Genomic DNA, 26,148 nt, shown 5'->3' with positions numbered 1-26,148 from the left:
TCTGAAAATGAAGAACAGTAGAGGGGAATTTATAAATTATCAATTTTATCTAGATTTTATCACCAGCTCTCCAAGGATGCTATCACAGGAATCCCAAGTGACATGGCATGTAAAGTAGAGAAAGACTGGGAACTGAAAGGCCTGGTAAAACTCCACAGTTGTGAGGTACTGTGATAATGCAGAAAATTTGCACTCCTGGGTGTCTTTTGCATATTGCACATGAATATATATATTATAAGGACACTACTTTATATAGGTTTTCATTCTTCATGAACATGGCAGAAAGTACAAGTAGAGTATATTTGTACCACATAACTGAAAAGATGAAACACTTGTTTGTTTGGCCAAGAAGGGAGTTGGTTCCTTCCATAGGGATGTCCAAGGATAACAGTTTTTGCAATCACATTAGGGCATCCGATCAGCAGACATGAGAGGATGAGGGAAAATTTTCTTTTTTTTCTTGGTGTAAGAAAATTTTCTTACAGCTTCTTCTGTAGGAATTCCTATTTCTACAGCTGGAAATGGTACAATTACTGACAGGTTGGGCCTAAGAGAACAAGTGCAGTAAAAAAAGCCTTATGTGCTCAAGGGAAATTTATGGGGAAACGTGTTAATGTAGTGATAAGATTCAACTGTAGTTGACATATCAAAGATAAATGTCAACTTATCTATTTGTTAATGGGTCCATTAAAAGCTGTGTTTATACTTTCTGTCTTTTTTTTTTCCTTCTTTCAAGCACTTACACAGTTGGATTGTGCAAACAAATACTTCATTAAAAGCAGGACTAGGAGCCAAGTGAACACTTTTGAGTCCAGAATCATGTCGATTAACTCAATTTAATTGCTTTCTTGACCCACCCCCACTTTTTAAACAGTTCTTTTTAAGTTTTTATATAAGACCAGAGGGACACTGATTCTATATGATTGAATGACTCTATACATCCCATTTTATTAATAAAAATACCATCTGTGCTCTCAAAATGGCACAGCACCATGGAACATAAAAACAACACAAACACCAAATCCAAAAGCTTAGTTAGAATGAGTCACTGAGGCAAAGTTGGCATGAACAGCCTAGGATTCCTAAGCTCAAGTGAGCTGGTGAGGGGAGAAGAATCCTATTTAAATATGACAACCATTTTGTTTAAAATTATTTCTAAGACACTTTTTTCCTACTTCTAAACAGCTGCTTTTGTCAATATCAATAATTCAAATAAATTTGTCTTTAAGTTGAAATACTGATTCATTCTATGGGTAGTTACAACATATCCCCATAGGTTTGCCACTTAGACAGAAGAAAAATGTTTTGATTGAAGAGAGTTCTGGAGTTACATAATACAAAGCAGAATTTTTTCTAGACCTAGCTGTATAACATAGAAAGAACTATTTTGCTATTAAATATAACATGTGCAGTGCAAATGATCAACTTTATTTTTTTTCAGAGGAAACCAAAAATTTGCTTCCTTAGACAAGAAGCTAAATCTGAAAACAGACAGCAACAGAATCTTGTTATTTCCTAATGACTAAGAATAACAGTGTAAGTTTTCAATTCGATCTTGTATGGTCTTTTCAATAAGTAAAAAACCAAAGGGTTTAAGAAGATGCATTTAATCTTACATTTTTGAGAGCTGTATTGCTAGCGTATGATCAAATGTAGGACTTCTGAATGAAATTCTGTACAATAATTTCATAAGTAGCAAGCCAGTAAAATGTTACCTATCAAAACATAAAAATGTAAGCTTTTCTATTATCTCACTGGTATAAGTCTCATTAGTTTTTTGCGGGTATATATAACATTTATTACTAATTAAATGAAAAGGTTTTGTTATACATGTGTTTCTGAGATGGTGTAGAGGATTGATCATGTGATGCCATATGACTTTGCAAATCGATAAGGGATTTTCTTTTTCCTTAGAATGAAAAAAGAAGCCACACTTTAAATAATGTTTACTGGGTATTACTTATTGAATCTATGAAAAATTTAAGGCTACAAGGATTTTTATCCATCCTCTTAATTGTTCAAATGTTCCCAAATAACAATGAGGATTTTTAATAATAAAAACTTGAATGTGATGTTTATACGTCAACACATGAGGTTTCTTTTTTTAATTTCAACTTTCTTGGGCCCTCAACAACTTCCTATAAATCTGTGTCATTTGAGCAATTCCAATATCTGTGAAAACCCCCAATTTGCCATTAATTAGATAGAATTCTCCTCTGCTGAAAAAAATATGTGATCGAAAACAATGTGTTCAATGTATCTCTCCAAAGAAACATTTAATAGTTCAGTCCTTCTGAACAATGTTAAAATAATAACTTAAGCCTAAATTCTCATTTGGTTTTCTCATTATGCTCACTGAAGGTAATGGGACTATATGCATGCTTAAGCATATACTCCAGGGCTTTCTTTATAGGCTGTAGTTCAGAATGGCAAGGGGATAATATTTAATCAAGGAAGCAAGTTTTAGTTCTAACTTCCACCACGCTGTTATGTCTAATAGTGAAGGAAATTATTTAAAAACTTCTGGCACTAAGACCGTATTCAGCATGATTTTGAAACCACAGAATGGTCTATTACATTTTTCTGGCATGTGAATGTTGGAACAGGGAAAGTTGAGGGACTGTTCCCTTGTTTGCAAGGATAAGCACTTACAGGGCTGAGTTGAAAATTCTGAAATTCTTTCTGAGTTTTCACTGGAAACCAGGCAAAATCAGGGACTTACGGTGCAGGCACGCAGCTTGGCACCTGGCTTGTATCTAAGCTCAGTCAGGATTCAGATCCAGTCAGTATGTCTGCTTAAAAAGCCTTGAGAAAAACAATTTATCATGATCTCTTGGGAGCGTTACTAACAAGTAATAAAGAGGTGTCTGCCTCTCAAATGTAGCTTGGTCCACTATTTTAAATTTAATTTCAAATTAAAATATGTCTAAAAAATGGAATGTCCCTTTTAGTTGATAGCCTATTGCCTAAAATACTTACGTAGAAAATGACAAATTCTGGTTCAAATCCCTTTTCTATCATTTCAGAATTAAATCTATATCTGTTTTAGAAGTAGGTATTAGATATTGGCTCTAAAGACTTTTCCAAGGAAGGAGCATGTTTTCAGTGTTTCAGCTGATTGTAGGTCATAATTATTATAAGATATATAAATTCTTACATGATAAACACTTGACATATTTGTGTCATAGGAAAAAAAAGTCAGCATCACTTCATTAGGAAGACCTGTGGCAATTTGTTCTTCTGCTCCCTGCAGTATTTATGCATTTTACTATTAGCAGTCTCTAAATATCTTTGTGAACTGCCAGTTTTCTAATTCTCCATAGAGTTCCTTTCTAATCCACCCCTGAGAAGGTCTTCCCATAGACACCTAGCACAACATCACTAATTCTCTTTTGGGAGTGAAATGTTCATAGTTTAGACATTGCATTCCCTAGTTTTAAGTAAGTGTGCTTTATGTTAGATGTGCTGTGTATGAATATAACCTCCTTTGTCTTTACTGAGGCAAGTTTCCTGTTGACAGACCCAAGAACAGAAATTAAATAAAGTAAGTTGAGCTTTGATTGAGACTGGGCTTTTCTATATTTGATATTTAGATACAGAAAATATTAACCTGATCCAAAGAATGGGAACAGTACCTAATAGTTCATGTGCCTTGGGTTTATCATATCCTTACTAGGCCCTTTACATTTATTGTATCTAAAATTTTCAGCCTTGTGTGATTTAGAAGATATATTTATGATATACATTGTGGGAAAGTTCTATTCTCTGAAACATCATTAAATTTGATTCCAGTGTTTGTAGATCAATTTGGTGACCTTCCATCTTATCAGGACAAGTAATACTTCTAGCTATGTGTTATTGAATCTCTGCATATGCTCAATTCTTCAGTTCACAGAGGAAGATGTATTAAAATCAGTATCATCTTTTAAGATAAAAATTTTACAGAATCAGGACAGTATTTTTGAAACTTTCATCTAAAGTTCATCTAATCTCAATATTATACTGTCCAAAATATTTTTTAAATATTCCCAAATCCTTTGAAGTCGTTTGACTTTATCAGGTGCAGTGTTTCACATATCTTCTTTTTTCTTTTCTTTTCTATCGTAAATTACGTAAATGTAGATGGAAACACAATATGTTTTAGGAAATGTTTCCTTCTGTGTGAATGAGTATTTAATATTGCTGCTTAAGTATGAGTGAAAGAATGAACTGTAGTGCCAGATGCACCTAAATCTCAGAGGGTGTTACATTATTCTCTTGAACTGCTGCAGCTTTTGATATTCAGGCTTTTTATCTCAGGTCTCTTGGATCAGTCCTATACAGAGTTCTTCTAGAAGTGAAGAGGGTTTCTAGGTATGTAGACTTGAATTATCAATACTTTTGTTTGTTTGTTTTTGTGCGTGTGCAGCTGTGCTGAAATGCATATTGAGTTTGAGTTCTGAAAACAAACATGTAGCCTTGTATTCAGAAATAAAGCCTAGAGTATATGCTTTACATCTTTGGTTTTGGCAAAGCTAGCTTTTTATTCCTGTGATGTATTTTGAGGCCTGGAGTGACCTAGAATGATGTTTTCTGCCATTATACCAAACTCATGACACAGGTATCCCATGGGATTAAAAAAACATGTTAGAACAATTGTCTTAACAAATTTTAGCATTCTGGTTACTGATAGGAGTCATTGCTTGGTTTATTAGCATGAGCCAATGAATGACTAAAATGGAGATGAACTACCAACTATTTAAGAAACAAGTAACTTGCACATGATGAATGTAACCCTATATCTATAGAGGGAATGCCTCTGAGAGATACAGGGTTATGAAATCCTGAAAGATCCAATGCATTCATCTTGAAAATTATGAGACAGAAATAAAAAAAGCAGAGGCAGATTTGAAGCATGTATCTATGTGTAGTGTTTTTTAATTTTACTGTAGCTAGACAGAAAAAATATTAACAACTCTATTTGTGGTTTGTTGGTTTTTAAAAATGAAGTGGTTCCTGGTTTGTGTCTGACATGTCATGTATTTCCATATCCTGTAGTCCTGTGGCTATTAAAGCTGATCTAGAAAAAAATGTATTGGGGGAACTCTAGAGGTGTCAAACATTAAATTGTATTTTTATCTCTAGTCTGTAGGAAAGGCAGAATCTGGATGTGACAGACTGAAGCAACCCTGGAGAGGAATGCTGCTTTCCTGTGGTCTGCAAGAGGGCACTGGCTTCTGAGAGCAGTGTGTTATACAGCTCAGCTGTGTACTGGGTAAAACAGAAGCTGCTTCATGTCTCCTGTCCCCATTTCCTACATAGGACACAAATGCTGTTTTTCTTTTCTCTATTTATGCAGTATTGTGGAAATATTTATTTTGACCATGAAAGATCAAATAGGTAAGACAAAAAGTGTATCCATCAGAACTGTGCCTAGTGGTAAAGCACCTGCTGCTGCAGATGCAGCAGTGAAGAAGTGCTGACAACAACTCCCATCTCGATTTCACACAGTCTGGTCTCTGCCAGCTGTGAGATGTGCCAATCAACTAGACAGCACATGACCTGACATGCATCATAATTGTGAACATTACCCGTGTCTGCTTCTGATTCCAGGATGAGATTATTTTTCTGGTATGCATCTGAAGATAAAAGCTTTCACAGGGAAAAGGAACACATTGGTTAGCCCTCTGAGACTGGAAGTCATCCTTCCACCTCTGAACCCTTTCTTCTGCAGGCCAAAAGAGCAAAATTGCAAAAATTCTATTATTCAGAGCACATAGGTTTCTAAGAGATTAAATATTGTATTGTATTGTGATAGTTCTCTTTGTAGCACACCAAAGAAGAAGGAAGCAGTGAGACAGAGGTGTAATGAAGTAATATTGCAATAACCTAGGAACTTGTCAGCGTGTTCTGTCAGATGGTCAGGTCACCAGTGTCAATGTCCTGGAATTCAGTTACTGGATGTGACAGAGTTATACCCATCCCTTTAACTCTGAATGATCCCTGAACACTGCATGCGCTAAAAATTAAAAGGAATAGAGAATAAGCTCTGAACAGTAATGGTTCTGTTAGGGTCCAATGAAAGTCCAAAAAACCCTTGAGAAATGATGAAGACAACTGAAAATTTAAAAAAATATTTTATGGTGACTAGTGGGGAACCAGCCAAAGGAAATGAACTTGTGCTAGTGATCAGAGACCTCCTGTACACCTAATTCCAAAGAAATGTCCTTATTTTCATTCCATATTCTTCATTGCTGTTACATAAAAGCAGTACACAGAATGTTTTCTTAAAGTGTTTGTTAGGTATATATTTACACTCACTTTAAATATTAATGTAGCATTTCTTTCAGTCATTGGGTGGTTCTGGGAGTAGAAAAGGAAACACAGACCAAATTATGTAATTTTGAGACACATCTTTAAAAGTTACAAATCTGTCTTACTCTGTTCTCTTTACCCAAGGTAAATGTTTTTGACTAAAAGCTGGAGAAATGCCATATAATGCAGTTGTAATGAATTTAATGGGTGATTAGACCTCCACAACTGTATGAGTTTAGTTACGTTAATGTGCTACTCAGTATAGGCTGTGTTTGATGTGCTTTTGGCTACTGCAGTTAGGGCTCAATCCCAGACATCATATTCAAGCTTAGCTCCCTTGGAATAGAGAGTGAAACTCTGAATTATGGTCGCAGAAACAAAGAACACACGAACCATTCACAGTTGCTAGTATCATAAAACCTGCAGGAATTTTTCTGCAAGCTCCTGCAACCTACTGTATGCCAGAGGGACACTACGGATATTGTGGCTGTTGGCAGGGAGATGCACAGCCAGGAGAGGTAATGCTTCATTCAGCATGCTCCTCTTGCAGCCCCTGGCAATAGGTTTTCTGTAGTTTCCTACAGAGCTGCAAATAGAAACTAAGGCTGTGTCTGACTCACTGAACCTTTAAGAAGACAGGTGAAAAAGAGCTTGTCTTTTCTCTCCCCCTCCCATTGCCCTCACTCCCACCTCCCCCACCACCCTCAGGTGAGTTCCCACTGCAGGGCAAAGGTTTTATTCTAGTTAGGATAGGAAATGTACATTTCTGCTCACATCTGTAAGGACTAAATTCTTAGTCCAGATTCTATTGTCAGTTATATTAAACTGACTTCAATTTCATTTTGGAAAGAAGTAGAAAGGAAGAGCTCTTTAAACTTCCTTAGCATAGCTATTTCTTTCTTAAATTCTATAACTGTAGTAATTATAAGCTGAATTTAGCCTTTTATGACTGACCTTCTAATTCTTCTCTCAAAGATCCCTGGGCATAATTTTGCTCTATATTTATCTAAAACCGTGTTCTTCAAAGCAAGACCAAAAGCACTAGTAAATACCTGAGACTAGTAAATACTTGAGAATAGTGTGACCTCTTGGGATTGTGCCTCTTGTACATCTGAAAGGTTATCTGCCTTTTGCTCCAGCTCTTTAGTAGCATGTCTGTTTCATTAGCTAACCAAGGAAACAAGAGCCACCCCTACAAAAACTCCATAGCTTTGAGAACAGAATTTCTTTTACATAAGCTTTTATTTTCAGTTGCTGAAACTTGACTGACTGGAAAGGGCAGTAAGTATTCAGTTTTTCTTAATGCTTTACATTTAATACTTTATACTCTCACAAATATTTTTCCTTCAGAAACCTCCTGGTTTATTTGTGAGCCACTAAGTGGTGGTGGCTGGAAATACTTATTTATATCTCTCTAAATGTTTGCTCATTGTATTAGTGGTGTATTTGTACATGCAGTTTCCTCACCCTACTCTAAGTTACATAGTGAAATATTGAAACATCTTAAGCATTGGTACTGCAATAAAGGAACTTGAGATTACAAATCTTGTAGTTCTTCTGTATATTGGGCAAAAAAACAAAACTCTGTCCCACAACAACATTTCAGAGACAGGACTGTGATTCAAGTAGCTCCCTCTGATCAGATTTGAATAAAAATTTGGAAAAAACGGACTTTTGGCAGGACATTTCACATGTAATAGAATCATTTAAAATTTGAGCTTCTAGAATAATAACTGAAATGCTCTAAGGTCAAAGCTGTATTCTGTGGGCTTTCTAAATTTCCACATTTATCCCCCTGGTGCATCCACCCAGCACCCCTGATGCTTTGGGCAGATGCTTGATTGCTTTTTGCAGTTACCTGGATCAAACTCTGTGTGACATGAAAAGGGTATGTGCAGTTTATGAACTGTACCTTTTGTACTACCCATTGGAAATTTATGCCTTCACTTCCTCTTGCTGGAAAACAAGTTTTCTGCTGTTAAGAGTAATAGAAGGAACAAGGGAGGGTAGAAGGAAGCACAGGCAAGGGCACAGAGAACAAAAAAGTTGCTTTGCAGTGTAACATTGTTTCAAAGTTTCCCACTTTTTTCCCTAGTTTCTAGGAGTAGGAGAAACAGTATTACACTTAAAAGAAAGATTCTGGGACTTCAACTATACGTTAATTTTGTGCATACATAACCTGAACATTAACCTTAGTAGATAAAAGCTAAGTCACTATTTCTGCTTCATTCAATGTAAGATTATAGCAGCTGTCTTTTTGCTTTTTGTCAGACTTCTAGTACTAAGATCTGTATCTGTACCTAGTCCTTTAAACCTACACCCAGCTCTGTAAAACAATTACGAACACAAGAAGCAAAAAATATTACTCGTTTAAGATTAGCCTTGAAGTTTGCCTCAAATAGCCCTGTCCAGTAGCAGTCTTATGGTTTGGGGCTGGTGGGGATCCCTGCTGCCCTCTGTGCAAGCAGCACAGCATCTTTGCTGGACTTGCGTGTGTATGGTGCGTGCATAGCTGCCCCTAGCACATGAAAGAAATACGACAGATTATACTGAGGATTATGAAGTTGTGGTGGGGGTGGACACTGCTATTGTCAAGGCAAGAACCACCACAGCCTAACTCCTGCTCTGTGCCATGTGTTGTAGCTGCAGCCAAAGACACACTGCTGTTTTTCCAATTCCTCCAGCACCAGGAAGCACAAGAGGAGCCTACACTGGCTGACCCAAAACAACGCATGAAAACAGCTGAGGTTGCTGTGAAAGAGCAAGCTGGGGTACAAGTGCCAGTTCAGCTGCTTTATTGCAGCCTTGCACTTGCACAAAGCAGAGGAGGGCAGCTGCAAGCAGGTAAGTTAGCACACAAAAAAAACCCACAAAATAAATGCTGCTTGTTGTTCTCCTTTATCTAGTTTGTACAAAATCTCTTGTAATGTGTTATAACCTAGAGGCATCTTCTGGAGAGGCACAGATTCCCATGCAGAATGTGAAGTGGTGCTCTGCAAGGAATCAGTGTAAATTTGTGAACTGCATTTCTACTCAAATAGCTTTTCTCTCTTTGGCCAGGTGTGGCAGGAAAGCCTACCCCCAATAAGACCTAAAATCCAACACAATGCAAGCTATCAAACTGCTGGCGCCAAGGGAGCTCTCTTGGTATTAAAATACGCTAAGACCATCCTGGTTCACCAGACCTCAAACACATATCCTGCTATGGAAACAGGATTTGATAGATAAGCTGGTCTGCTGGCTAGTAGATCTGTGAGTAGCAGTCAATGACTTTATACCATAAAAGTCCAGCCCCCTTGCATACAGTTAGGTTCTTCTAACATAACCCTTCTTGGGGTGTATGTGTGGAGATTCCTCCCTTGGCTGGGCACATCCTCCAAGGTTACTCCTCGAGACTGAGAGAAAAAGATCTCCCCATGAGCATTGATATGGGTGAGTTACATCAGATCTCTACTGAATAATTATTTCTTTCTGTTTGTTTTAATATAACTGCTTCAATAATTGCTTTGTTACAGTGCACTATACTACTTTATGCTATATTATACTCCACTAGTAGATTTTTAGTGTTTATATTGTGTAGTAAATAGTTATGAATAAGATCTTTTGTCTGATCACTTGCATAAAATAAATTATTAACTTTATATAAATATTCTCATTTTGCCAATCATTAAAACCTGTGGGACAAAACTTGTTCAATCATACCTCTATAATTCCTTACGTTTAAAGCATTAACATAATCTGAGGCTAAGATTGGGTTTAGTTGCACCTGGACTCCTCTCTGAGATGGGGTTTAGAAAGCAAGGAAGTCCTTTCTGTACCTCAAAACTCACTGGCAAGACTTTGCTTTTTAATAACTTTGTCTAAGCCTTCCACTCCCACCCGTGACACCAGGTTAGGAGAAGGTAGATGTCTTCAGTACTAAAACACACTAAGAGAAAATTCATATTCATAGTAAATCATCAGGATGTTGCCACCAAGTTTTGGACTGGAAGGTGGGAAGGGGCAGAACTGTCCAGGGCTTCTGGATTAGAGCTGAACTACTGCCATGGTCTGAGCTGAAGCCTTACCAATTTGAGGCCATATCCTCAGATAGACTGACAAGGCAGCAGCTACTGTGTATTTCCCTTTCCAAAGGAAGAAAGTATAATAATTTCAGCCCTAAGAACTGGTACTATTGGAAATGCTTCCATAATATTCTTAGGTAAAACAACAGATGCCTAAGTAAATAAAGTATGGCAATGCTCCTGCTTGTGAAGGTCTGAATAAGTCAGTTCAGCATAAGCAAAATTTAGAACATGTATTCAAATCACCAGTCTGTTTAATGTTTATGTGCAAAGAACATGTTAAACAGAAAGATATGACATCCAAATACTCATTTGCCAGTGGAAAATTAGCCCCAAGTTAATACATGAAAACAATTGTACATCTTCAATGTTAAATGAGCAGGAAACATAAACAAGACTAAACAAAAATTAGCCTGAAGCCTATGATGCCACACCAAAGGAATGACAGTATGATAGAAAGAGGTAACTTTTCAGTATTATCATTTTATTATATCTGTACCTTGTTTTTTCCACAGAGGCTGCTCAGATACTCAATTACACCTGGCAAGTGATGAAATATGATGATTCTTTAAATCACAGGTAGTACACAGCACAATAATATTTAGGAAGACTCTTGTGTCTTTCACTACCTTAAAAAAAAAAAAAAGGAAAATTATTAAATGTTGGTAATGGAAAAATCAGTCCTTTGAGAAGGAGTCGTGAATATGTTTTTGCAGCTGTGGAAATTTCTGCAAAGTTGCCTCTTTGCACAAAGACAAATTAAGTATGTAAGGTTGATACAAGTCTTTTTCTTTTTTTCCCCGTATTTATTAAACCTGTTCTGCAATAATAATTCTACATACAACTATTGCAGATTTTCCTCCTTACTAATACCTTCTTTTATACGCAATGTATTTTTATATAATTTAAAAATATTTTCCTCTACAAAACTTTTTTATACCTTATTTTTCATTTGCATTCCAACTAATTGCTGAACAATTTTCAGATTCGCAGCAAAAGGAGATATATCTCCAGATGTAGTATGTTTTTTTTTCTTTCTTTCTTCTCCCCTGTGTACATACTATTTTAAAAGACCATTTAACAAAAAGACTATTCAGTTTAAAAAACTTCCTGATGTAGAACTGCAGTAACATGATACACCACGCACCCACTTGTGTAGTCTTTATCAATAACAACAGAAACAGCATCATGATAAAAATGTATGTGATTTAACTCAGTCATTTGGGGAGTATATTTATTCAAGATCCTTCAAGCGGAGATGAATAGCAGGTTTCTAAATGTGATATTATGAGGGTAAGCAAATGAGTCATTATTTGTATTCTAGTGAAATAGAATTGGGCAAGAACAACACTAGAAGAGGGAATAAGCAGTCATATCTAACTGTTTATTCTATTACATTCATCACCACGGGGTGTATCTGTGCATGTCAGGTCAAGGTCAGTGATCCTTGTTCACATGAATCATTCTCAGTGCTAATGAAAAACACTCCTAATGCAGCGTGTTCAAACACCGTCAGCTTCAGCAGACCACACTTCTGACTCACTTCTGCAAGTCAGAATTCACAGGTGAGGCAGAACGGCTGGAGTTGGGGGAGTTCAGGGCTTAGGATGGATAAGAGTTCAAGAGGGGCTGTTGGAGGAGATTGGCATTGGAAAGAAAAAGGATAATTTGTAACTGGAGGACAAAACAGTGCCATTGTGTGGCAGGCTAAGGCTCCTTTACACCTTGGTTGTTTAAGTTCCAAAGCCAAAGAGTCTTCCAAAATGAAAAATTAATTAAAAAAGTGCAGCTTGGTTCTGAGTCAGTTTCCAAATAATAAGTTTTAAAGTTATGATAACAATAAACCCTAATTATCTTTCTCCACAAGTTTCTTGAAGTCAAGGAAACAGAGATGGAATATAGTGGCACAGAGAGAAGGGCTTATTAGTTGACAAGGTGGTTAGGTCATAGGTTGGACTTGATGATCTCAAAGGTTTTTTCCAGCCTACCTGATTCTGTGATTCTTCCCCCCTGCCTACCTGCCCTTCCAATCAGTACAAATTCTGCAAAATTTTCTTTGTATTTCAGTGTCCAGACAGAAAGAAGGATACACCTCGTGAAGGTGCTGATTTCACATAGATATATATGTGTATGAAAAATTAAAAATCGACCATGGAATAACTTTTCAGGGCTGTTGCAGTGACTGCTATAGTTTGATATGCAAGTGGGTTTATTACCAAGATTGCTAACAAAAGTTATGTGCATTATTTGTACTTAGGAAACACCCTGTTCTGCCAAATCCTTGGGACTAAAAACGCATTTCAAACTACATTTTCTTGCCTGAAACTTGCTAAAATTCCATCTCTCCGCGCCTGTAACTTTTTAATCATTACATCTGATGTTAAGACAACAAATTTCAGAGAACATTCTGTTTCTTGCATTGCAGTAATCGTTTTACAGAAATTTTGGCGGCCCCATGCCGAAGCAAGGGGAGGAACTCGACGGCGGGGGGAGTCCCCGGGACTCTAGCGAGGAAGAAGAGGGTACTCCGCGGAGGTGAGGGAGGGAGGGAGGGAGGCAGGCTACTGTCTCACCACACATGGGCTTGTGGGAAGTGGGAATCTCAGGTTGAGTTACTCATCGGTATGGAGTCAGGAGTGTGCACAACCAATGATTTTGATGGCAGGAGGTAACGTACACATGTTTTTCAGAGAAGGTGCTGTAGGAGGACTAGCCAGCGGGCAAGAAGAGGTTTGTGCCGAGGGCTGTCATTTGCCAAGCGTGGAAGCCTTCTGGTCCCGGGAGCCCATCGCCGCCGCCTCTGATGCTCTCCGTCCAAACGGTACAAAGAGAGGGGGCGGCGCACGGACCCGGCGGGGCAGAGGGCCGGGGGCCGGGCGCCCTCCCCGGGGAGCGGGGCGGGGGGCGCGGGGCGGTGCTGCCCGGGGCTTGGTGCTGCCCGCCCGCCCGCGCTGATTGACACCGGCCCGGGCGGAGGCGGGTCCGCCGGGACAGCGCTGCTCTCGCCGCCCTTCGCCGCCGCCGGGCAGCGGGTCCCGCGCTCCAGCGCCGCCCCCGCGCTCTCCCGCCGGGAATCGCGGAGCGCGGCCGCCCGCGGCATGGCCGGCTGGCTGGGCAGGGGGGCGGCGTGCTGGCGGATGCGGAGCGCGGCGGGAGGCAGGAAGGAGAAGCCGGCGGGCGGCAAGCCCCGGCACGGTAAGCGGGCGACCGCGGCGGGGCTCGGCAGGGCGCCCACCGGGGCGGGACGGGCAGCTCCGATGTCCGCGCGGGGCAGCCCCGGGGCCAACTTGCCTGTGACTTGTTTTACCCGCTCGGCTCCTGTGGGGCAGGAGGATCCTTTTCTCCTTTCCCCTCCAGCGGGCGCGGAGGGAGAGGAACTCCCTGCTCCCAAATTCCGCGGACCTACACCTCACGTCTTTTATTTGCCGAGGAGAGGAGAGAGGAACAGTGTTCGCGTGCGTTTTGGCATCTTGCTTTGATAGCAGCTCTTTGATTGTTTTTGTAGAAAGCATTTGCAACCTGGCAAACGCCAGTGAACCTGGGAAAAGTCCCCGAAATCTCTTTTGGCTTTCATGATCTTAATGCCCGGAAAGCACTGTTGAAAATATTGCCCTGTGTGGTCTTGTCTCCTCCTCCCTTCGGGGAGATAGATGCTCTCTTCCAAGGCTAGGCAGCACACAAACAGTTCTTCCAAAATCAGATCCTGACTTTGAAGACATAGAAGGGAGTTGTGTTGCACGAACTATTGAAAACAAGTGTTGAGGTTCATGACCCTTGTGTTCTGAACACTGAATGCAGTTTATCCAGAGCCAAATCTGCCATGTACGGTTTCCTTACTGTACTGCTTGGCTGTCACCGTTGTCTGCTTTGAGGAACAAACCCAACTGTTTGTGGATCTGATTGCAACGTCTGGAAATCTCACTAGAATTTGTTCTAGCTATGTGTTCCCCCTTGGGTTTTAAGTCCTCTATTCGGGTAAGTGGGTTTGCAGAAGTCTCTGACCTAACCCCTCAAGGGTAAAGTAACAGTTTAAGTTGTGCTTGAGTTCTGCATTAATTTGTATTGGTTTGTTGTTGGATATGTTAGCCCCCAAAGTAACTTTATGTCTTTTCCTGAGAAAATAATTGAAGGAGTAATTTGTACTCTTCACAAGTCCACAGGGCACTGTAGCTCATGCAGTAATCCTGATGACAAAGATGTTGGGATGATGGGGAGCCTGGCATCTCAGGCGATGGTGTTTTGAGAAGATGCTTTTATGAAAGTAAAACCCCCAGTGCAGGTCTAAAATGAAGGAAAACTCAGCATTTCTCTCACTGACTGTCACCTGGATATTTCTGAGCCAGAGTGCTTTCACAGCAACACCTCCTTTTCTGTTTTGCTTCTTTGTGACTGTTTCAGGAGCCAAAGAGGAAGCAGACTAAAAGTCTGAATAAAGATTATCTAGTTAGAGAATAAAAGTGGCTGTTTAAAAATAGTTGTAAATATTTATCCTATTAATTCTGAGTGTAATGCTGCTTGTGGGGGAATAACTCACATGGGAAAAATACTTGATGGGATTCCTTTAAACCGTATACCTGTTATGTGTGGGTATTATACAGTAGCTGGGCACACAGATCAAAATTGTGGATGTAGTGAAGTCGGTGGGATTTTGCCACTGACCTGAGCCAGAATTGAACCCACAGACAGTGTGGTGTAATGTGTTGGGCCAAACTGTAAACATTTGACTGATTCAGCTATGCAATTGTGGCAAAGTTTATAATCCTGCATATGTTGCTGTGATTTATATATTATCAAAGTAGGTCTACCATAAATTAATTAAATTAGGGAGTTATTTTAGAACTTAGTTCTAATTCACCTTAAGAAAAAAGGTGTGGTGTGTTTCAGTCTATTAGGGTTGTTTCTTATAAATGTTTTCTAAAGTATTATATGACACTAAATTCTCATTTAAGTAATTGCTGCAACAATGTGGAACACTAAATTACACTGCAGCCCATACAGTTTGCATCCCAATTAGTTTTCAACTGTGATTTAAAAATAAGCACTCTTTCTGCTATATTGCCTTTGCAGGGCGTCCTAGATTTAGTTACCTGATTATTTACTAACCTTTAACAGCTCTAAATGTAAGGTAAAAAAGTGAAATTAGACTTAATTTGTGTGTTCCTGATACTGCTTGTGTGCTCTAAGGAAATTTTTGAGTAGAAAACAAAAAATCAGTGTTACTTTAGTATGTGTCCAAAAATTTTGAGGTTACAGAAACAATCTGTTTTCCAAGAAGGGACTTTTAAGTAAATTTCAGCTTTTGTAAGCAGTATTGATCAATTCATGCAGGAATGGAAAATTTACTTCAAATGTTTAAGCCAAAGCATTAGAGGGACTATAAGTAAGATATATGTAGAAGTAAAATTGTAGTATATGAGCTGTCAACAGTTTTTAACTGGCAAACAGACTTACAGGTTTGACTCATTCATGTGTGCATGCATACAATTATCAAAGTGAAGTGAGAACTATTCACAAGAGAGCTGGGATGTATCAGAACTATGAATTACTTTCAATATTGGCCAGTAATATTCTTTCCTACTCTCTGTTTTTGCTGCAAAACCATTTCAATGGGCTACCAGCCTGTGTTGGTAAAAAGCATCATAGCTCTATGGATCTCAATGACACTGTTATGATTGACACAAGCACAACATTTCTGTGTATGTTAAGATATGTTTATGTGGGCATCACTTAAGAGTCTAAATTGGCGGGGTGCACATTGGGTTGCACCTGAGCAAACCTGCCATTTAACTGAGTCAAGTTAAAAATATTTTTCAGCTTTGACATTCTTCTCACCTGTTAGGTGAGGAATTATGGAGACTTTTTTATACTTTTCAAATACTTTAAAACACAAATATGAAAATTGCCCTGTGATCTCACTGCAGAAGTTCTTGTTTTACACTTCTTGTAGTTTCATACCACGTAAAGCAATATAAAGTAGAACTAGCATTTCCACCCGTTGTGGTCTAGACATTAAATTAAGTTTTTGTCAAGACTCCAGCAAAAAGTTCAAGATCCTGTTAAAATTATTAAAATTAATGGTCTTGTAAAAAGCCTATTTTTAAATGATTTAATGTTGGGTTTGCGTTGGCACCTTATCTGTAAAACCTCCCTGGAGCTTGAAAACTGAGCTGGACAGCTATAGCCAGAATTCTATTACAGACACTCTCTAGGCAGAAGATGTTAAGGAGTAGCATAATGAAAACCACAGTGCAAATCAAGTAATATTTTACTGTACTGCTTAAGAAAACTTCGAAATTCTTATATGAAAAAATGTCCTCCCTTGAGGAGTAGATATGGAAAGTTTGTGACTAGAAGTTGTGAATCAGAAATATGTTTTAAATTACTTGATACCACCTGAAATAACTTATGGAGAAAAAGCAATATTTTATATCCTTTTTAAAGCTACGTGAAAGTTAGTATTAAAACAATTACCAGAAAAACCAGCGCAATAGTGCTGGAGGAAGGTATTGGAGTGTGTTTGTACACATAGGTGTAGTTTTGGGTAGAAAATGACTTCTTAATTTATTTGATTTTTTTTAAAAACAGCTCACAAAATGTGCCAAATTTAGGCTGGTAAGTGGAAGTCCTCTGTGCTTCAGCCAGCACAGTGAAATCAATTTTCAATGCCAATATGCTGGATCGTGCCAAGGTAGGATGAATAAACGAACGTGAGCTATAGCAACACAAACCTCTTTTTCACCTGGACCCACTGACTAATTTTAGCTCACCTGTTGAGCTGTCACAGAACAAGACAAAAACTGTTGTTACCTTTTTTGTTTGGTGTAACGGAAAGGTTGTAGTATGGCAAGGGTAGAAGTCAATATATTATCGCTGCAGAGAAGTGGGCTCTTCTAAAAGTGTTGAACTGATGAGAGAATGGAGAGAGGGGGGAAAAAACCCCTACAAACCTGTCCATTGTTTTCTCCTTCTATAAGCCCTGTTGTACACACGTATGCTAACAACTCCTGGACTGGACTAATTCCACACTTGACACTAGGGTAATGAGGTTGGGCTTGAGCTTTCCAGTTTCAGATGTTCTCATCTTTGCACATTTCTTCTTGAAATATTCAGCAGTGTGTTTCAGTATTCTCTGTTGGCTTGTTCCTTTTTCTTCTTCTCTGTCTCCTGGGAAATAATGTTCTTGGTCATATTGAGGCAGTCATAACCAAATCTGTTTTGGTGGAGGTGTAGTTCTCCATGCCTCACTTTTTACATATGCCTTATTGTAGTATTTGTAAAAATAAATGTTTAAAATTGATGTAGGTGTTTATATATATGTTTACATATATACGCTTAATATAAAGGAATAGAAATTTTCTTCTTGAAGCAAGTGATCAGCTGGAATAATCTGCAGGTAGACTTTAAATATTAAAGTATTTTTCTAGCCTGTATGTTCAGGAAGTGTGAATATTGATGTTATTTCTATTTAGATCTACTGACACTTTGACACCTTAGTCACTTTTGGGGTCTCACTAGTCAGTGAGTGTGTTGGCTGTGTGTAATGTAGACCTTGCTGTGAAGGTCAAATGGATGGATAAAGGGTTTGACCTGGAGAATAAGAAGGGTTGGTTTACCAAACATATTTTGACTTGCTTAGTTTTTCCCTCTTTTCCTTGATGTAAGTGCTAGCTGTTACCTCTTTCTGTTTTTTTTAAATTATTTTTATTTTTTTATTTGCTTCTTTTGATTTATTACATTTTCAAATAATTCACTGTAGAAAGGGGAATACCCTAGTGAATGCCTAGTTCATAAAGGAGGATATTTATGATGCTGATAAAACTTAGCATTACAACTTGCATAATTAGAAGTAGCCAGAGCTACATATCCATGTAATATTCTAAATTTGAATTTACAATAGAATGACAAACTCACCATCTAGATCTTAAAGCAGATTCTAAATACAGTTTTATTATATTCATTTAGATCTTATTTTGGCACAGAAATGTAATTTAGAAACCAAAGATTTCCCCTCCATTCCACAACCAGATATATACTTTTCTGACTTTTTTAAAGAGTATTTGAACAGTTTTAATCAGACAGAGGCCACAAATCACCTTGCTAGGAAATACAAATTGTGATCTAAAAGGGGAAAAAAGAATCACTTTCCTTAACAATTTGGCTCTTGCTGTTTGAAATTCTGAAGCTGGGTGAAATGATGACTCTGATAGAACTATAGAAACTGTCTCATTTAGTACATTCTGAAGTACTTTATATTTTGAGTAACCCTGGTTCAGGGGCATTTTACACTTGCATCTGGAAGTTCCAGTCCTAGTATTCAGTTTAGTGTCTCTCCTTTGCCTGTCCATTTAGCCTTGCCATGTTAAAACAATGAATCATCCTGTCCATTAGCTATCGTTGGAATGTCTGTTTATGCACTGAATTCGTTTGGTCACATCGCCATGATAATTGATTAGAACTGTGGCAACTCTTGACTGCTTTCCCATATGTATTTGGTCTGGACTTCAACCAGCGCTGTTCTGAGCAGTAGAAGCATAAGCCATCCCCAAACCTGGAATATCTTTATCCTTTCAGATTTCAACTTCTCTTTCTCGTGAAACTGTAAGGTGGCATTTTGATTTTTCTGTTTTCATATATATGACATTGTGTAGAGGCTGTAATATTTCCAGTCATACAAAATCACAGCAGAATTGTAGCACACATATATGTATAGCAGTTGAACCAGGAATGTTGTTATTGTAGGTTCACTTTGACATATTCTGTTTTGTTGATGGATATTAAATTGGTGCTGATTAAAATTGGAAGCATTAAGTAACAAGTGAAACAAAACTATAATGGCATTCTTTGATTAATTTAGAGAAGTGACATGGTGAAAATGAAGGGGCCACGTGGCAGGGAGGCTGTGCCAGCAAATGCAAATTCACACCTCTTGCCATGTGAGTGGGCTTGAAGATAGCACTCTGGTTGCTATTTAAGCAGAATGTTTTGAAAATAAATGTCCTTTTGTTAAAAAGGTATTACATTGGCAGTTCCTTGACTCGTTAAGTAGCATTTAGCCTTAACTTTATAGTAGTATCATTGAGATGATGTTATTTCCATTTGGAAGGTAAATACTGAAGGATCTGCTTAATAAATAAACCCAAAATATTGTGCAAAATGTTATTTCTAAGATGGATTTGTGATCCGGTGCACTGTAATGACTAAGAATATTTTTTATGTGCTCTCTATGACCAATTCTCCTTGAGTTGTTGATCCCATATTCCTGTGGAAAGTATCGAAAAGTAGAAATGAGGTGTAGGAATTAGTGGATAGAACATTGTCCTGAAGGCAGATTGAAGTAGAACTGTTAGTTTGTGATAAGGAGCCCAGGAGCCTGTGGAAAGAAGTAAGAAAAAAGACTTGTTACTGTCAATGACTGCATTGCGCTTTGCTGTACAAACCATTTCAGTATTTTGTTCAATACTTATTGCTCTGAAGCTCTGAAACTACAGAGCTGTCTAAACTGCTGGCACTTGTAGTGAGGGGGAGGAATGAGAGGTTGAGAAGATATACTCTTTCTCCAGAAGTTGGATTGAGTAAATTTGTGTATTATAAACCAGATGTCCTCACCAGTTTCATCTTTTGGGCTGGTAGTCACTGTGGTTTCATGTGGGAGGTCATGGTTTCTGCTAGACAAGAAGTGGGTGTGAGTAAAACTTTTTAGGAGGTAAGTGAGAGGAGGTTCTGTAATGAGAAGCTGTACACAGAAAGATCAAGGGCCCCCTGTGATACATTCACATCAACCAGGACCTCAAAACAGATGAGAAGCTGTGTTCTGTGCTGGGCAGAATGTCTCAAGACTTCTGCATAATTTTTAAATATAAAACATCTTGATAATCGAGTCTTGACACCATTAATGTGTGGCTTATAATGTTCAAGCCTGAATTAGAGGGAATGGGAACATAATCTTCAATTTTTATTTAACCTAGAGATGTGAATTTTGGCTTTCTAGCTATTTGGAGTTCTGAGAGATATTCAGATTTGTAAATCCATTTAAAAACTGGTGGGAAGTGCTTTTTAGAACACAACATATGCATTAGGGAAACACGGTCTATTCCAGTCTGAATGACATTGGAGTTTTGTGGATTCTCTACGGTAGGCTGCTCCCAGTCCAGGTATTGATTTCAGATATCATTGAAGTAGCCTGAGGAATGGTCAGTTGTTTGTATTAATGGTACTGCTGGGTGCAGCCTAAATTGCTGCAAGCATTTGGCCTACAAAGGCAAGTTCTAATGAAGCAAAAAAGAATTTACCACTGGTTTTATTCATTGTGCAACAGGAGGATGTCCTGTTATTTTTCACTGAGAAGTGGTAGTGACCTGATTAGAATAGGATCATTTTTGGGGTATTGTTTTTCGATGTGTGAACTCTTTGGTTTTTTTAGTGTCTAGGCTGGAAAGCTAGTCCCAGCTCAATTACCTTAATTTTTGGGAGGGGACTATGTATAAAATGTACAGGTGGGAAAAGAATCACCTTGCAGAAACTGTAGTGATTGGAGGGAGATTCTGATCTTGGAATGATTTGACCTTGTGGACTGCAGCTCCTTGCTGTATGCATCAGATCAGTCAGTGAGCTTATTTTTTAGGCTGTCGGAATTCTTCCATTTTAGCATTTGTGCCAGGGAATCAACACACAAATGATCTCACAGAAATCGTGATTAAGTGACACCTGGGAGTTTTTCAGAGTTCTTAATACCTTTGAGCAGTTGCTCCATTGCAGTGAGGGTAAACTTGAAGCTGTATTCAGGGCTATTTTTTTTTCCTTCTTATTCCTGTATCACAATGATGCCAGTTTGATGGCAGATGGACATTTTTAGCGAAAAGCTTTTTATTCTGCAAACTCAACAGCCTTTTATGACTTTCTCAGTGTAAAAAGAGGAAAGTGACAAAATTATATATTTATATGTTTTGTATTTATATGTATATTTATATGTATATGACTCTTCGGGGGGGTTTTGTGTTTGTTTTTGTTTTTTTTAAGATCTCGTGAAAATATTTAGATCCATTAAGTCTTGATTGTATTCAGCATATCTAGTGGAAATCTGAGGAATGCATAGGGCAGTTCAGGTTGGAAGGATCCTAAGGAAGATCTCTAGTCCAGTTTCCTGCCCTGTGTCAGCTGTGAGATCAGATCAGGTTGCTGAAGGCTTTCTTCAGTCCAATCTTGAAAACATTCAAGGAAGAAGAATGCACAAAATCTGGTTACTTTTTCAAAAGTTGAAACTCAAAATAGACCCTGAAAACTTTGGAAAAGAGGGAATTTTAGAAAATTACCATCTTCCTAGAAATCAGTCCAAGAGTAAGTAGTCCAAAAATGATTCCACTGATGATCTGAGTACCACTTGCAAAACATAGTGCAAGCTGCCTTATTTAAAAATGTTCCAGAAAAGATACCATGGAAAGCTAATCATTTGCTAATATGTGTGGTGTTCTGAATAAAAGGAGTGATAACTATTCTTAGGCTTGCAGTCCTTTATCTGAGTGCACCTAGAAACGTAGTTAACTTTTTGAGAAATACAGAAGAGTATGCCAGTTGTCTGGCCCTTCAACTATCCGTTGCATAAGATTTTGTGATAAGAAGGGTCTTGGCAACCTGAGTAATTGAACTATTCCAGTATAGTTATAGCACAGAGGTCTTTGGTCATTGCGTGGTCTGAAAGATAATGCTTTGCTGTGTTGTTTTTGTTTACTTTTTTTTTGGGTGGGGGAAGAGTGTGGGTGTATTTTTTCTTGTTTTGTTTGGGTTTGTTTGTTTTGATTGGGTTTTTTTTGAATCTCTCACAGGACTGAAGGATTAGTCTTCAAGCCCCTCTGTATTGCTTTGTCTCTTCCTTAATCATGCTGAGTCTGTATCCTGCATGCATTGGACTTGACTCATAGGAGAAGACTCAATATTTATTTTTACCTTTCACTCTCTTCTAGAGTAAGACTACCAGCCTCTGGTGCATACCTTTTCAAAAATGTTGAATGAAGACAGCTAGTGTTGGATCTATTTCAGTGTTGTCTGCATGGATCCCTGCACTGGGCTCTGTAGCAGAGGCCGTTTCATTTGGTTCTGCCAGAGAAAGCTTGTGTGCCTCCTGTCCCTGTACTTGCTGGGTGGACTTGCCCACAAATCTGTGGAAGTAAATACAAGCTCAGTGTATTCCTATGAATCATCCACTCCTCTAGTCCACTTAGATTTAAAAATAAATTAAAAAAAAAAGGAGATTAAAATGGTCCATGAACCAAATATTTTGCATTTCAGTGAACTCTAACTGCACCCCTTGAACTCTGCAGCCAAGAGTAAGGAAGTCATAACCACACGGCAGCTCTGTAGCTACAGGCCCGATGTTCATTGGATGTATTTCTGAACACCAGTAGCCATTCACAAATTTTCTGGGATTTCTGTCTGGCTTCTTTGGTGAGGACTCTGGAACTCTGCAGGTCCAGTTGGGTCTGGGCTCTCAGTGCTCTCTTGGTCCCAGCCTTGAGGCAGTAGCATGGCAACTTGTTCTGACGTTCCACATGTCACCCGGCCCACAGGGTGAGTGGGTTTCTCTGGGTGTCCCCTATGTCTGGCTTAAGGAATCTGATGAAGAATCTGCAGCTCGATTGCATCTTTATGTCCTGGTATCTTCTTGTGCACAAGCCTACTAGTGAATTTCACTACTGTTCAACAATATTCCTATGTGAAAATTGCCATGCAGCATAGCCTGCATGCTATAGCGCAACCTTGATGGTAACATATTTTCCTGGTATAAAAGAGTACTGTTTTTCTTTACAAGGAAGCACTTTATAATTTTTGTTATTAACAGCCATTGTCTCACATATCCTAATAAATTCAGCTATTTGGTATAGCATTTTGTTAATGCTTCAGCAAACATGCAATAGGATATATTGGGCCACCAGCACTCTTAAGGCAGTCATGTTAAAAGACTGTTGAGAGACTCACTTTCTTTGCTTAATAACATCTCAATAAGATCTTTCATTGAGCCCTGTGGCCATTAAAGTCTCAGTTTTGAAACTTTTCTCTTGCTTGTGTTGTTCTCAGCGGTTTGAGGTTTTTTTCTTTAAATCTGACATCTGATTTTATCTTTGTCCCACTGCCCTTTGCAGGTTTTGTTCTTAACAAATAGATGGGGAAGCATTTCTGTCAGTACAGATCTGATTCAGGAATCTTTGTTCAGTGGTTTTCCTTGGACCCTACACTCCCAGTAATACTTCAGGTGTCAAAGTTAGGGACAAAATGTGATTGAGAAACTAATTCAGTAAATAGAACTTGTTTATGATTTTCCTAATGCAGAGAAACAAATATGGACTGTATCTGCTACCAAAGATGTGAAAATTTGGCAGTGGCTGACTTTGTGATGCAAATGGCAAGACAGATGTCTCCCATTCGTAATAGTTAACATGTTTCTTGAGAATTATCACCGTTACTTCAACAGCTGTTTTGTAAAATGTGTCTATGTTTGAGAAGGGGCGTATGAAGCCAGTCCATGCAGTAATAGGAATTGCAATGAACCAACAGCTTTTTCAGGAACGTGTGTTCTCTGGTCATAACTTACTGAGTCTTGAATCTAGTGTAGAGGAATGTGCTGTATGAAGGTCAACATGAAGTACTTTCATTGTCAGAGCAGCACTGCATAGTGCATGTCTGTGTTACCATGCTTTGTTGTTTGTATGTTTTTGCTACAGAAGACGACAGCAATCACAGCAGGCACTACTGAGCAGCGTGGCTGGGAACTCTGCTGCCATCTGTGTTAGCGCTGTCTGTTCATGTGCGTGCTTGCTTCCATATGTATAGTTTAGCACTCAGTCTCAACAACCATTGGAGTAATATATCTGAAAGCAGTTGCGGTAATTAAAGTTAATGGAAAACAGTCATTTAAGAAGTTAATTAACTTGTTTGCAATATACGTGTCCTTTTTTTTTTCCTTTAATATCTCCTATTACTTTAGACGCGTTTCATGAGATACTACTGCTTGTTCCAAATTTGAACTCATCACTTTTGGCTTTGTACATTGTAATAACCTCCACAGCAACCACTGTGATGCCATAAACAGAGGGTTTGACTTCAGGTGAAGAATGTAGGCAGTAAAAGCAGAAAAACCCATAAAGGAAAATGTGGGAGGATGGGGAGGACAGGGAAAGTGATTACTCTGACTTTCCGTGTAGTGATACACCATCTACCCCTCTGAACTTTTTTTGTTTTTAATCTTTACTGATAGCTGAAAGAAAATAAATTAATTAGAATATCAGAGTGGAACTTTCATTTTAGACAGTATAATTGAAAATATATACAAGCAATGGAGTTTTATTCTGCATAGGGTTTCTTTTTCTCTCTTTCCATTCATTTTTAAAAAATCACTTTAGTAAATCCATCGTGGGAGGATAGTTTTGCTGCTGTACTTTTCCCAGGATGCAGCAAAAGCAATTGCATTTGCAGTTCACAGAGAATGAAATTAGACTTGCTCTGTCCTGATGATCCACTACTCCTACACCCAGCACATTTCTGGGTGAGACTCTTGCATGCTATGGGAGACAGTGCCCTGAATGTGCTTGCACCTGCTCTTCTCCATGAAGGAACAGGCACGGATCGGGGCCCACGTAGCTCCCAAATTAGAATTAGGTACAGTGTGAAGTGCTTGTGTGTGTGACTGCCTCCTCTTTGTGGCGTCCTTCTTGAAAGGGGAGACTTCAAACATGTCACATTGTTTACTTATAGAGGTTGAGACTTCTTGCTGTTTTGTAATAAATTTATACATGTTAAAAAAGATCATGGTTTCAGAAAGCATCAAACAACTGAAGGATACCCATTTTCAACTTGCACCTTCTGATGTTCAAAACATATTTGGGTTCTAAACTGTAAAATCAGTAAAAAGTAATTGGCAAAGGCAAGTCACATTGTGATAACTGTCATGTGGCAGTGAGAAACACAGCTTAAAACTCCACACGCTCCTTTTTCTTTTTGAGTAATAAAATCTTGTTCTTTAACCCTTCAACCATCCACCCAATAAAGATTACGTACATAGACCTCCATATCTAAGCTTTTTTAGCTGGCCAGAGACTTCTATTTCTAAGATTTTGTAGCTGGCTGTGGCTCCTCTAAAGTGGCTTCACTTAGACAAATACTTAAATGACCTTAGTGCTCATGTGGCACCTTAAGTACCTGTCTGCAAGACTGTACCACAATAAGTACTTCCTTTTCTTACAAAACAGAAAGTGAATGCATATAGTGGCTATGCAGAAAAAATTCTCCAGTTAGAGCACAGAAAACCCAGGGATTAACAAGGATCTCCATTTAATATAACACTGATCCGGTGCTCCACAAAGCTCGTTAATGTGAGGTTACTCCCACAATATACATATCTCTAAAAAAAGTGAGCACTTTCTGTTTGACAGTTCCAGCAGTTTTCATTTACATTTCAAAGCCAGGGAGAGACTGAGAGTACTCAGATCTGTAATTCCAATAGCCCCTCTGTCTGGATGGCTGTTCCTGTGAAGCTGACACAGTCTGAACAGTTTTCATCAGTTTCATTTGTTCCATCTTCTCAGACGAGCCTTTAATCTCCTGCTTGCTGATCCCTGGTTTATAATCACATTTGACAGCGATAGGATGGCAGTAAATATCTTGATGTGAAAGTCTATAACAAAGCAGAATTGTCGTTTCTCTCCTTACTCCTCAGTGAGGTAAAATTTTATTTGATAAGTATGAATGACTTTGAAGCATAAAGCTGCCTGGTTTCAGGCCATTTTTAGGTGCATCTGTTTAC

The 26,148-nt window shown here is 38.6% G+C and overlaps 1 protein-coding gene across 1 annotated transcript in view; it reads left to right on the top strand.

Annotated features, from left to right (window-relative positions):
* Positions 1–13,473: 13,473 nt before the first annotated feature.
* Positions 13,474–26,148, top strand: part of ZNF385D (zinc finger protein 385D) — a 423,880-nt gene continuing 411,205 nt past the window's right edge. The window contains exon 1 of the mRNA XM_027675374.1: positions 13,474–13,553. Coding sequence (XP_027531175.1) covers positions 13,496–13,553 — 58 coding nt within the window. The 5' untranslated portion in view covers positions 13,474–13,495. The remainder of the gene's footprint in view (positions 13,554–26,148) is intronic.

Source organism: Neopelma chrysocephalum, unplaced genomic scaffold (assembly GCF_003984885.1).
Source record: "Neopelma chrysocephalum unplaced genomic scaffold, ASM398488v2 Primary Assembly neopelma1_26, whole genome shotgun sequence".
Taxonomy (NCBI): domain Eukaryota; kingdom Metazoa; phylum Chordata; class Aves; order Passeriformes; family Pipridae; genus Neopelma; species Neopelma chrysocephalum.
Note: the sequence above shows the minus strand (reverse complement) of the source record. Positions and strands in the feature narration are given on the sequence as shown.